The sequence below is a fragment of the Heteronotia binoei genome, chromosome 21 (genome assembly GCF_032191835.1).
Source record: "Heteronotia binoei isolate CCM8104 ecotype False Entrance Well chromosome 21, APGP_CSIRO_Hbin_v1, whole genome shotgun sequence".
Taxonomy (NCBI): domain Eukaryota; kingdom Metazoa; phylum Chordata; class Lepidosauria; order Squamata; family Gekkonidae; genus Heteronotia; species Heteronotia binoei.
This window is the reverse complement of record NC_083243.1, coordinates 94,583,638-94,597,882: the sequence shown is the minus strand read 5'-3', so window position 1 is coordinate 94,597,882 and position 14,245 is coordinate 94,583,638. Positions and strand designations below refer to the sequence as shown.

The following is a 14,245-nucleotide window of genomic DNA, read 5'->3' as shown; positions in this document are numbered from 1 at the left end:
TCAGACTGAGTGGACTGAGACTAAATCCTGCGAAGACAGAGGTCCTTTGCTTGGGTCGCCGGGGGCCGGGAAGGGGACTCCCCCTACCAGTTTTTGACGGTGCGCCGCTGACGGCGGCGGACAGGGTCAAGAGCTTGGGGGTACTATTGGAGCCTTCTCTAAAGATGGAGGCTCAGATAGCAGCCGCTGCCAAGTCCGCGTTTTTTCACCTTAGGCGGGCAAGGCAGTTGGCCCCCTTCCTGGAGCGCGACGACCTAGCAACAGTGATCCATGCTACGGTCACCTCGAGGTTAGACTACTGCAATGCCCTCTACATGGGGCTGCCCTTGTCCTGAACTCGGAAATTGCAGCTGGTGCAGAGTGCTGCGGCCCGGCTGTTACTGGGTCTTCCAAAATGGGGACACATTCGGCCGGGTCTTCGGACCCTGCACTGGCTTCCAGTGATATACCGAGTTCGGTACAAGGTGCTGGTTATTACCTTTAAAGCCCTATATGGCCTGGGACCTGCCTACCTGAAGGACCGTCTCTCCCCACATGTTCCCCAGAGAGTACTGAGGTCGGGAACTCAAAATCTTCTCGCTATCCCTGGGCCAAAAGAAGCCCGCTTAAAATCCACCAGAGATAGGGCTTTCTCTGTTATGGCCCCTACATGGTGGAATTAGCTGCCGGAGGAGGTGAGGGCCCTGTGGGACCTTGTTCAGTTCCGCAGGGCCTGTAAGACGACCCTCTTCCGGCTTGCTTACACCTAGCTAAGATGAGAAACTCAATGTAGCTTGCCAGACTCCTGTTTTATATTTATATTTTTGGAATGTTTACTGGTTTTTAAGGTTTTAACTGTTTTAAATGTTTAACTGTTTATATATTTAAATATTGTCTAATCTTACAAGAACTCAACAATACAAGAACTCGTGGGCATTCGATGAAATTGCTGAGCAGACAGGTTAAAACGGATAAAAGGAAGTACTTCTTCACCCAAAGGGTGATTAACATGTGGAATTCACTGCCACAGGAGGTGGTGGTGGCCACAAGTATAGCCACCTTCAAGAGGGGTTTAGATAAAAATATGGAGCACAGGTCCATCAGTGGCTATTAGCCACAGTGTATGTGTGTATATAACATTTTTTGCCACTGTGTGACACAGAGTGTTGGACTTGATGGGCCGTTGGCCTGATCCAACATGGCTTCTCTTATGTTCTTATGTTCTTATGTTTGACTAATTGTTGGAAGCCGCCCTGAGCCACTCGTGGGAAGGGCGGGATATAAATCTTAAATAAATAAATAAATAAATAAAAGTAACTTCCTTACGGAGCAGTCGAGAGTAGTGTACATTGGCATCTGCCTCCAAGGCTCGGTGGCCCGGTGGCATGTCACCCTATTCGAGAGGCGATCCCCTGCGCTGAACTCGGCCATGGACCTCCTTAGGGCTGTACGATGCCACTTTGAAGACCTTCTACAGGAGACCAACGCGATAGCGGCCCTACAAGACCTGAAGCAGGGCGCTGGATCGGTCCGAGAATACCTCAGCGAGTTCAGGGCGCTGAACTCCAAAGTCTAGCGATGGGATGATGGGGCCAGGATCGAGCAATTCAAGAGGGGCCTCAACTCTCACATATATGGAGAAACCCTGAAACTGGGGGAGCCACAAGACCTGGTTGGTTGGACCCAGCTAGCTCGCGAAATAGAGGATCGCAACAAGATGATTGCCCTCCATAAGAAGCAACAAGGCCCCCCCCCAAAAGAAGCGTGGGAGAAGACACCCCGATCCAGTCTACCCAAGCGCGCCCCTGTTCATGTGAGGGGCATGACCGGAGAGCCAAAGCAAAGTTGTGCTTCAAGTGCGGGGCGGGGGAATCACATCACCAGTGAATGCCCCAGCAAGCCAAAGGAGCCGTGGACCTCCACACCTCTGAAGGCAGAGGCTAAGAAGAAAATTGGCGGCAGCGGAGCTCCAACGGCCAAGGCTAAGTTAGCACTGCTGCAGTTCTGTGAACCGGTCCCTGAGGAGGAGGATGGAGAGCTCAGCTGCTAGGAAACGACCCAGACCTGCTGTGAGGAGCACACAACAGCAGGTCAGAGCCATGGCTGTGCTATTACGGGTGAGATTATTCAGGACTTTGTATTATGTACCCATAACACTAGTAAACCCTGTTACGAAACAATTTTTTTGCATCAGGGCCCTACTGGACTCAGGATGCTCCAAAGACTTACTATCCCTGAGCTTGGTGGAAGTGCTAGGATTAAAGACGGTGCCCCTGCAAGAATCCTATGTGTTTGAACAAATGGACGGGAGTCCAATGAAGGGGGAGCCATGTAGGACGGGGACCGAAGTGTGTGCCTTGGGGGTGGGGAAACATTGGGAACCTTGCACATTCATTATTGCCCTGGCTGCCAAGTTCCAAGCCGTCCTCAGCCTGGAGTGGCTGGCTGACCACGACCTGCTGGTCCAGTGGAGCGGGAGTGCCATTTACTTCTTGGATCCGGTGTGTGAGAGTCACCGGTGGAATAAAAAATGGGGCCCACAACCCCCTCCCCAGCTTGAGAAGCTTTGCATCACCAGAGATGAAGTACCCAGTCTGCCCCCTGAGTATTGAGACTTGCAAACGTTGTTTGATGCCCAGGAGGCGGATGAGCTCCCCCCCCCCCACAGATCCACTGACTGTGCTATTGAACTGGTGGAGCGGGAGCCACTTCCCAAAGCCAAGCTATATTCAATGAGTTGGAGGGAGAGGGAGGAGTTACAGAGATTCCTGGAACTCAACCTGTATCCGACCCACCAAATCCCCCCATGCTGCTCCTGTGCTATTTAGAAAGAAAAAAGATGGCAGTTTATGGCTTTGCACTGATTTCTGCGGCTTGAACACGATTTCCATGAATAATGTGTACCCCCTCCCCCTCATACAGGATCTCTTAGGAAAGGTGTTCCAAGGGAAAATCTTCACTAAACTTGACCTCAGAGATGGGTACTACCAGGTGCGCATCAAGGAGGGGGACGAGTGGAAAACAGCCTTCAATACACCCCTGGGCCAATATGAGTACTTGGTCATGCCGTTTGGTCTTAAGGGGGCGCCAGGGGTATTCATGAACTTAATCAATGAAGTATTGCATAAATACCTATATAAGGGCGTGGACTGTTACCTGGATGATGTTTTGATATACTCGCAAGACCTACCCTCACACATTCAGTTGGTAAGGGAGGTACTACAAACACTGTTCGAGCACAAGTTATTTGCCAAACTGTCCAAGTGTGAGTTTCACAAGACAGAGCTCGACTTTTTGGGATACCGCATTTCCATGGGGGTCCTGGGAATGGATCCTACCAAAGTACAAGCTGTGGCTGAGTGGGAGCCCCCTTGAACCCATAAACAACTTCAGAGTTTCATCGGGTTCGCAAATTTTTATAGGGGATTCATCAATAACTTTGCTGAGATCACCCTGCCCCTCACAGAACTGTTGAAAACCAAGGGAAAGGGGTCGCAAGCCACTAAGGATAGCTCTAGCCTTCTGTGGATGGGGGAGTGCCAAAAGGCATTTGATGAACTTAAGGCCCGGTTCACCTCCAAGCCCTGCCTAATACACCTCGATGAAAACAAAAGGTTTGTGGTCCAATGTGATGTGAGCGACGTCGCCCGCACAGCCGTGTTACTCCAGGAGGGGCCAAATGACCAATTACACCCCTGCGTATACTTGTCTCAAAAGTTCAGCCTGTCTCAATGTAACTGGTCAGTTTGGGACAAGGAAGCCTCCGCCATCAAACTGGCCCTAGAAAAGTGGAGGCACTACCTAGAAGGGGCATGGGAACCATTTGAACTCTGGACAGAACATAAAAACTTGGCTGCCCTCATTGCCACCCACAACCTCAACAATAAGCAAATAAGGTGGGCAGGGCTATTTCGGTGGTTCAATTTCAAGCTGGGGCACATCCCCGGAAAACTAAACTTTTTGGTGGATGTGTTGTCCTGCCTCCCTCAACACGATAGCAAGAGGGAGGAGGTTATCGACTCATTGTTCATGTCCTCCGAACCACGCATGCGCAGATCTGGAAGGAAAGGGAGCCTCCTGACGGGTTCCTAACTGAACTGAAACAAGCTTTCCTTGACAGTCCCCCGGAGGAGGATTTACAATTAACAAAAACGGAGGATAGGTTTTGGCACCGAGGGAAGAAACTCTACGTGCCCCCCTCTTTACATGAGCGAGTAATCCAGAGGGCACACAACTCCAAACTGGGGGGGGGGGGCATTTTGGGTTTGTAAAGACAGTCCATTTGATTCAGCGACAATTTTGGTGGCCAGGTTTACGTAAGGATGTGGGAGAATATACAACAGGGTGCCCCACCTGTATCATGGTTAAAAAGGGGGGGGGGTTGCCGCCGGGGCACTTGCAACCTCTTCCCCCCATCTCACGCCCCTTGGAATGCATATCCATGGACTTCATAACTGACTTACCTCCCTCAATGGGGAAGACAGTGATCTGGGTGGTAGTGGACACTTTTTCTAAGCAGGCTCATTTTGTGCCGTGTAAGCAACTCCCCACGGCCAAGCAGCTGGCTCAGTTGTTTATCCAGCACATCTTTAGGCTGCACGCCTTCCCTGCTAAGGTGATCTCCGATCGTGGCCCAGAATTTGTTGCCAAATTTTGGTTGCACCTCTGTGAACTAGCAGGAATGGAGCAAGGGCTCAGCTCAGCCTACCACCCACAGATGAACAGGCACATGGAATGCACCAACGCGGTGCTTGAACAGTTCTTATGTTGTTATATATCCTTCCAACAGTGCAGGAAATCCTTGATGTCAAGATCAAACGTGGTGAACTGTTCTATCTCATCAAATGGACTCATTTCCCATTAAGTCAGGCCGAGTGGGTCACTTCCAAAAATACCAGCTGCAAGGCTTTAATTAAAGACTTTTACAACAAACATCCTAATAAGTCTGGGGGAAAGGGGTCTTAGGGGGGGCAGAATGTCAAGAGTCACTCCACCTTGTTCCTCTTGTCATGTGCATTCAATTGTACAATGCTATGCTGTGCTTCAATGCTATGCTGCACTTGCTATGCCTTTGATATAACTGTAACTTGTTGCTTTTCTGGAGGGAGGATTGCATGTCTGGGAATTGGCTAGTTGCTAGGTAACCAAGGGCAAGAGCTGGAGGAGATGCGAACCATGAACTGATAGTGAGCACCTGCGGTGATGAGAGTTTAGCAAAAACCCTGCGCAAAACCGCCGCTTTTGCTTGGTGCGCTTTGGCTTGAATTATAACGGTCAGGGCAAAGGTTTATAAGTTGGGGGAACTGACAGAGAGGTCAGTTCCAACAAAGCGTGTCTATGCCCATGAAGCTGGAATAAAGATCTTGAACTTCAACTGTCTTTTCCTTGACTCTGGGTCTGAGAGTATCAGTGGCAGAGAAAAAATTAGTCCAGAGAATGTGCTGTGCAGTGATACTGTGTATCTTCTGAGAAATACAGAGTTATGATAATGGATTTGTTTCTGAGACCTTGTCTGTTTTTCTGTTCAAAGCTGTGACAGTGTATATGAAACCACATGGGCAGAGTAGGGATGTGGAGCTTCTTTTCCTGTGTGGTTGTCTGGATGATTTATATAGACATAAGTATTTGACTTGCAAACACTGAGTACAATCCAGCCATGCTGAACAAATCCTATGAAATAATGATGATGATGATGATGATGAAATTAATATAGAATGAATAAAATACTTTGTATTATACTGCATCTGACAACACTTCTGTGAGTTAATTCAATATAACAGTATTGTCATTACAGATGGGGGCTATGATTGAGAAAGAATGGCTCCCTGAAGGCCAGTTTTCATAGGAATATCTATTGATTTATGGCTGAGTCTTATGATTATTGTTTATCCATTTCAAATTGTTGGGACTTTTTCTTGGCTTTATTGATTTTTTCCTTGAGAAAATCTTTCATAAATACCGACCAGTCACAACAGATGGAGAAATGGGTTCTTGCAGCAGTATTTATGTTGTATATTGTTTCTCAACTGCTTGTTTGGAGGAGAGTTGAGGGTCCAGGCATAGGGAGGAGAGATAGCTTTGAAGGTCTGGAAGTTTAATAGGAGCAGGTTAAGCATTACTAATTTGCATTCAGCTAACTATGAAGCTTTAATCTGCTTATTGGCAGACCGACCGAATGTTCAGGACCAGCCCCTAGTGGAAAGGCTGCAGCACACCTACGTAGAAGCTCTTCATTCTTACATTTGTATCCATAGACCAACTGTAAGTATATAGATCAAACTTTTGAGTAATCACAGTGCTACTAGAGAGATGGATATTTTGTGTCTGTATGTTCTGATTAAAATACTCCTAATTTTTTCAAAAAAAGTCTGATGCTTAATTATCTGCGGCTTCATTTTTTTTTTTTTTTTAAAAATGCCACTATTTCCATATGAGGCCACCTGATTTTAAACCAGATTGTTGACAATCAATTTCCAAGGTGATGGGTTTCCCCAACCTTATTTCCTGAGCACTTTTATCTGGAGATTTCTGGAGCTGAACGGGAGACCTCCAAGCATATGTTCTGCCATGGAGCTATGGCCTTCTCCCTCTGTTAAGCATTTATCCTGTGGGAGGCACTGTATAAAATAGAGAAATGATGTAATTCCTATCTACAGAGGCAACAGAAAGAAACCACCTTTCTCTTGAAGAGAGTAATGACAATTTCCATAGTAATGAAATTTTCCACATTAATGTCTTTAAAACTGCATAATGTGAAATTTTCTGCTGTAGATTTCTCCTCCCCAGCTGCCAGGGTTTTTTTTCCTTTGAGCAGGAATGCACAGGAACACAGTTCCGGCTCACTTGATGTCAGGGTGTGTGGCCTAAAATGCAAATGAGTTCCTGCTGGGCTTTTTCTACAAAAATAGCCCTGCCAGGTGCAAACCTGAAGTTTTCTCCTTCTTACCCAGCATTTTTGGAATCCCCAGTTTTAGTGAGTTCTGAAAATGTGGGGTAAGAAGGATAAAACTTTGGGTTTGTGCCTGGTGAGGAAAAATCTACTGTGGAAAATTTCACATAACGAGCAGTTTTAAAAATGTCTATGCGGAGAATTCCATTACTGTAGAAATGGTCACTGAGGTACCTTCAGCCATGTTGTTGCAGGGGACATTTGCCTACTGTTTGTTCCTGTCTCCTATAAACAGCAATTCTATACTGATGTAAGAAGGAAGTTAACAGAAGGGAGACAGAAATTAATTACTTAAATTGCAAAATCTCAAAATATGCCTGTATCTTAAGGGAATCAAGCTGCGAGACAATATAAATGAGTTTTTATGTTAACTTCAAAGTCCTGATAACAGATAAAAACTTCTGTGTATAATACATATGGTCTCGCAGCTTGATTCTCTTAAGACAGACATATTTTGGGATTTTGCAGTTTAAGTAATGAATCTCTGTCTCTCTTCTGAATATAAGGAATTCTCTTATGGTAAATCATATAAGTTCTCCTAACAGTGTTAGCACCAGTGTTCCCTCTAAGCTGAGTTAACATGAGCTAGCTCACAGATTTTTAGACTCCAGCTCACACATTTTTGTCTTAGGTCAGGAAGAATGACCCCAGAGCACACTAATTTATGCAGTAGCTCACAACTTTAATGCCAGTAGCTTACAAAGTAGAATTTTTGCTCACAAGATTCTAGAGCTTAGAGGGAACATTGGTTAGCACCACTTTGGGTTCCTGCTTCCTGAAATCCTTTCAGCTGGACATGCTGGAGGATTGAATATATTTCTGCCTTTAAACTATGGCCCTGATTTGTGGGAGCAAAAAAGAAAAAAAAGGTTGGAAATGTGCTCATTGAAGGCATGAAAACTTGGACAGGATCTCTAATGTTCCAAGTAATTGATTTCAGTGTCTTGCCCAGGCTTCATACCTCATGCCATTACGATTCTTCATTCATTATCCCTGCCTTACCAGCCTCAGACCCTTGTTTTGTTTTTGCCATTTAACACTCAAATCTTTTCCCTCCCAAAGAATAAGATTGGAATATATTACATGAAACAGTAAATGGAAACTGTGGAGATTAGCACACTTTATTTTGAGCACAGAACTTTTCTGGCACCTGTGATATTGATGTGGTTGTGAAGAATGATTTATTTATTGATGTGATTTCTATCCTGCCTTTTCCACCAAAGCAGGCTCAGGGTGGGTTACAACATAAAATCATACAGTACAATAAATATCTCTAATTTTTAAAAAATTATATACTTAGTACAGATTGAGGTTTTTATTATATATTGTAGTATATAAAATACTTTACAATCTTATTTAGTCTCAGAATAACTTTCTTAGTGGATCATTACTAGACCCATTTTGTAGGTGGGAAACTGATACTTGAGAAGGTTAGAGAGATGGAGCAGATTATGTTTAGCCTGAAGAGAAGACTACTGAGAGGTAATATGATAAACAAGTACTTGAAGGGCTGTCATATAGAGGATGGTACAGGGTTGTTTTCTGTTGCCGAAGTTCAGACCAGAACCAATGGGTTGAAATTAAATCAAAAGGCTTTTTGACTAAACAGTAGGACGATCTTCCTGACAGAGTGGTTCCTCAGTGGAACAGACTTCCTCGGGAAGTAGTGGATTCCCCTTTTTTGGAGGTTTATAAACAAAGGCTAGATGGCCATCTGACAGCAATGTTGATTCTGTGAATTAGGCAGACCATAAGAAGGAGTGCAGGAAGGGTTGCACCGGTGCTTAGTTCTAGTGGCCCTTTCTTACATAACCAGGGAATTGCTGATCACCACTTCGGGGTCAGTCAGCATTTTTTCTCCAGGTCAGTTTGGCCAGGGATCCTGGAGAGTTCCCCCCTCTATCTTTTGGGCATGGAACAGGGGTCACTGTGTGTGTGTGGGGGGGGGGGGAGGTACTTGTGAATTTCCTCCATTGTGCAGACGGTTGGACTAGATGTCCCTTTCAACTCTATGATTCTATTATTCTATGATCTAGAGCTATCTTTAGTACATTTTTATGCTTCCCCATTTTATTCACACAGCAACCCTATGAAGTGAGGTAGGAAGAAAGAGAGTAAGAAAGTTGGATAAAGTGGTTAGAAGATTTTGGATTTAATATTGATTTTGCGGAATTGGAAAAAGTTTGTAAACAAAATCTAAAGTTGACAAAATCAGTGGTTTTTAAGGAGAATTTATATAAAATGATGTATTGTTGTTATCTTACCCCAGAAAGACTAGCTAAAATATATCCAAACTACTCAAATAAATGTTGGAAATGTAAGAAAAACAAGGGGACTCTATATCACATATGGTGGCAATGTGGGCACGCCAAAAAATATTGGTCCCAGATTAATATCTGGACCCAAAATTTTTTAAAAATAAGGTCCCATCATTTGCCGGGGTTGTATTTATTGAGTGTCTGTAAAGAAAGTATCTCCAAAACAGTGAAAAAATTATTACTCCATATAGTCACGATTGCTAGAATTTTATATGCAAAATATTGGAAAGTTGCCAAAATACCTGATAGAGAAGAATTTCTATTAAAATTATTTGAAGCCGCTGAAATGGATACATTGACTAAAAGGTTACAAGATGGAAATTTGCAAGAATGTAGAGAGACATGGGAACCAATATATGTACGGGCCAGAAGTATGGGAATTGTTACGAGAAAATAGAAATTGTATATTGATAAGTCCTTCAAGCTCCTTGTATGGATGGGTGGAAGGGTGGTGGTGCGAGTGCAAGAGGACGGTGGTTAGTTAGAGATTTATGTTATATGTTAGGTATAGATGTCAGTTTGTTGTATGTTGTGTATTGATCAATAAATGTTTAAAAAGAAAAAGAAAAAGAGTAACTGGCCCAAGTATAGCTGGTGAGCTTCATGGCTGAGAGGTTATTTGAAGTTAAGTCTTCCAAATCCTAATATGGCACTCTGAGAACTAGACTGCATAGGCTCTCACTACTGTCTGATGAGATTGTCTTTGTGTGTGACTTGCAGGATCATCTAATGTTCCCACGGATGTTAATGAAACTGGTCAGTCTTCGGACTCTAAGTAGTGTCCATTCTGAACAGGTATTTGCTCTTCGTCTACAAGACAAGAAGTTGCCACCACTCTTATCAGAGATATGGGATGTCAATGAATGACAGCACTCTCCCAGGGCACTGACCCACTAAAGTAACCCCCACTGTCCACCTCATGCTAACAGGAAGTTGTTCTCTCCTCTCCAAAGCACTTAGGCCAGTGGTTTCTTCTATCTGATAAAGCAAATCAGAAGGCAAATAAGATGGACTCTTTTGGTTTTGCAGAAGCAGGACAAACAACAGAAACTCCTCAACATGGTAGAGATGAAGAATCCTCCTTAATAATTCCTCCAGTGCCTTTCTTCTTCTATGCACTTTTACTATGATGTTGATCTGGCCTGCCATCCAGGCATACAAAGAGGCTTCTCAGGGGTTTCAAAGGCATGGCCCCTTGTATATCCACTTCATGGAAGAAATTCCTCTGGAATGAATGTACTTTGTATATATATATATACACATATATACATGAGAATGTACTTAATATATTCTGCCATTGACAAAAATTAATAGCAGATTGGACACAGATGAGAACATTTATGGTATTTCCTCTTCATGAGACTTCGTTTCTAAAAGTGTTGCTATTTTCTAGTGCCACCAAGTGCCGTTTTTTGCTGACTTGTTGGAAAGGGAGACTGTGAACTGGGACGCTGCTGTACAGTAGAAAAAATTGCTCATAACTTTTCCCAGTCATTATCCTCCTGTCCCAAGTGTTTAACTATCACTGTGATATTTCAGGGCCAGTCACATGTACAATTTAAATGTGCTGGTGACCTATGTTTAATCATAGTTGTCTGCTTTGTACAACTGCTTCATAAACTTGGGCAATATGGTCCTGTGCATAATAGCTGAAAAGTAAATACCTTACTGTCAAGTAACTATATATAGGATTGCAGTCCTAATCCCTAACCTTTTAAGTGGGAAGCATGTGTGCTTGTGGATTAGTGCTGTTCCAACATAAACCTGGTGTCCTTTAATGCACATCATACGTATAGAATCTGCGCTAAACAGCACTGTGTTGTGCTCTGCTGTCCAATGCTGCTTTTTCCTGTTTAAGCAGAAACAGTCAGTTATATCTCTGTTTCCTCAGTTTTAGTAAAAGTGGTAGTATGATAAAACCTTCTATTGGATCCTGTCTAACACATTTTTTTGCTAGTGCTTGGGGAAGAGGGATAAGGAAACTTAACACAAAGGAATACAAGGCCATCTTCACAGGCTATCTGCCCTGGGTTAAATGCTGCTGGGAAGCTGTTTTTTTCCTCTTTCCCCGCAGCGTCATGGTGCATTTGTGTACCTCCTGGCTGTTTTTATATGTCTTTTTTCTGATCTTTCTTAAACTTGCTTTGCTCTGAAGTTTTGGGAAAGATCACAGTAAAACATGGATGGCTGTCATGTGGGTGAGCATGTTCAGATTTTCCCACCCACATGGCAGCCATATTCTTTGACCTTGTCTCCATGGATGATGGTTTTATTAGACTCTGCTCAGCACAAAGAGGAATATGGGAATTGGCTTACTCAAAAGCAAATACCTTTTCCTCCAAGATACCCTGTGTGGCTAGCTCCAGACTCTAGCTGTGATGATTGGTCTGGCTCACACAAGTCCCTGTCAGGCATCAGGACCTGAAGGGATCCTCATGAGCTGAAACACTGTCCATAACAGGAGGAAAGAATCTTCTCACTCCTCAGATTTGGAGCTATCTGTAGAAGAGCACAGCTAATGTGTATATATGTTGCAATTGAGCTAAATTTAGTATATACAGCCTATCCTACAGACTGCACATCTCAGAATGTGGAAATAAATGTTATATGCAAATCCATATCACCAAATTTGATGGCTGCTTTTAGATAAAAAAGGGAACAGATCAGGAGGAGATGGTTTGGAAAAATTGGTGGTGGGCTGCTTAACCCTATTTCTACCCACCAGTTTAAGCCTGTGGCTCCCATCCCCTTTCATTTTTCTCCTCCTGGAAGTTTGAGGATAAATATATAGCATATGGCATCCTTAGGCTGGGAAAAGCACCTGAAGGAGGATTGAAGTTGCTGCTGGTGATGGGGGGGAGTATTGAGCAGTGAATCAGTGAACATTCTCCTCACCCCCATTTCTCTGCTCCAAATTGGCATTACAAAACAGCTGTTCTCTTACAAAAGTACCAATTTGGGGTTTGTTATATGCATTTGCATGTAATGTTTAGTTCTCTCAGATCTCTTCAGGAAAGAATAGAACTCAATTTGGATGTGTGATACAAGCTTGTTCATTTGCCTGTTAAGAGTAAGAAAGGGCCTTCATCTATTGAGAGACATCTGTTTGTTTGTATCCTTTCTTTTCTACCTTAACTATGTCGACTTATCCCTCTGGACTCTTTGGTCTTTATACCCATAAATAATTTAGTATTTACAGCATGATCCTACACAGAATTACACAAGCCTATGCCCAGGTTTTCAGTGGGTTTCAGTTTACGTAATTCAGCATAGGATCCTGCTGCTAGAGGAATAATTCATCTGACAATACTCATTGATCTACATGCTAGTAGAAACAAACTGTTTGATGCCAGGAATCAACTTTGAGATTTCCTGCTGGTCAGGTGTTATGTGCTTCCCTTATTATTAGGGATTAAGTTTACATGTCCTGTAAGCATCTTGAGAGTCTGGTCCCACAAATGAATGTGAATATTGACTTTTTAACCAAGTGCCATACCTGTGGTGTTGGACTTGTGTTTGTTTTGCACTTGAGGTTGGTTGTTTACCACTAGCCTTCATTATGTAAAGCACTTATATAACCATTTTTTAAATCTGTTTTTATAGATCATTGTAACTGCAACATTTTTGCCATTTAATTCTGTATTTTAACTAATGGTTGGCAAAATGTAATTTTATGCAAAAGAATAAAGGCTAATAACAGAATTTGTATTGCATTATGTGAATAAGATTAAAAAGAAATTCCACATCTTCTGAAATGGCAAATAAGACCTAATTGTATCAAGGACTGAAGAGTCAAGCCGGTAAAGAAAATTAAGGTGAATGACTACACAAATCCAGTTTGAAGGTGGATGACTACACAAATCCAGTGTATTGTCAGACTGTATATAGTTCATGAGGGAAATTATATGATGCCTTAGTTTACTGTTTAGAGAAATAATTGGTACAATTTTGTGGCTATAAATAGTATGACAGATATTACTGCATGTATCTATAGTTTAGAGGAGCAATCCAAACTAATTCATGTTTATGAAAGTTTTCCATGACTTCAGTGGGGGGCAGGTTGCACCTTATTTGGCCAGAGGAAACCATTCGTGAGATCATGTAGAGCAGGGGTGTCAGGCATGCAGCTCAGGGGCCAAATCAGGCCCCCAAGCAACTGGCTGTCATCTGCTTTCTTCTTCCTCTCTCTTGCTTCCTTCTGCATCACAGCTTGCTTTGCAAGGCTTGCTCAATTGCACAGCAGCTATAGAACAGAACCTCTATTTTCTCCATTGGCTGAGGCTCTTTCTTTGGGGAGGAATAGCTTGCTTTGCCAGGCCCTCTCAATTGCACAACAGAGCTACTGAGCCATGCCTCTCTTTCTTCTATTGGCTGAGGCTCCTCCCCCACCTGGTCCCCTGAGGAAGAAAGGAAAGAGACAGAGCTTCCTTTGCCCAGTTCCCTGGATCGCATGGGAGAGATAGAAAGACAGCACCATTAAGATGAACAAGTGCTAATGTTTGAAGCATGCTTCAAGTATTTTTTTTTTTTTTAAATTTAATTTTGTTTGTCTGTGTCCTTTATAAAGTTTATATCTCTGCTACTTAATGTTAAATAGGAACACACATGGCACGGCCTGACCCGACAAGGTCTCATTTATGTCAGATCCAGCCCTAATGAGTTTGACACCCCTGAGCAGAGAATGATGCTCACCTTCTTTCTTGGCCACAAGAAGAGGAATCTATAGCCTGTTCAGTTGTCTTCCGATTTTGGGCCCCTAATTATTACACTGATTTTAAATCTTCAGATGGCCCATAGTCATCTGGCATTCTTTAGTGAAAGAGTGGGGATTTGAAACTCGGTCTCACAGATATTATACAGGGCTTTTTTTGGTAGCAGGAACTCCTTTGCATATTAGGCCACACCCCCTGATGTAGCCAATCCTCCTAGTGCTTACAGTAGGCCGTGTGTGGCCTAATATGCAAAGGAATTCCTGCTACAAAAAAAGCCCTGGATAGTA

General features: G+C 43.3%; 1 protein-coding gene across 1 annotated transcript in view; it reads left to right on the top strand.

Annotated features, from left to right (window-relative positions):
- The window catches only part of NR1H3 (nuclear receptor subfamily 1 group H member 3), a 92,838-nt gene extending 79,890 nt beyond the window's left edge, over window positions 1–12,948 (top strand). Inside the window, exons 8-9 of the mRNA XM_060261683.1 lie at window positions 6,146–6,240; window positions 9,967–12,948. Of these exons, the coding sequence (XP_060117666.1) occupies window positions 6,146–6,240; window positions 9,967–10,113 (242 nt within the window). The 3' untranslated portion in view covers window positions 10,114–12,948. The remainder of the gene's footprint in view (window positions 1–6,145; window positions 6,241–9,966) is intronic.
- Window positions 12,949–14,245: the final 1,297 nt, after the last annotated feature.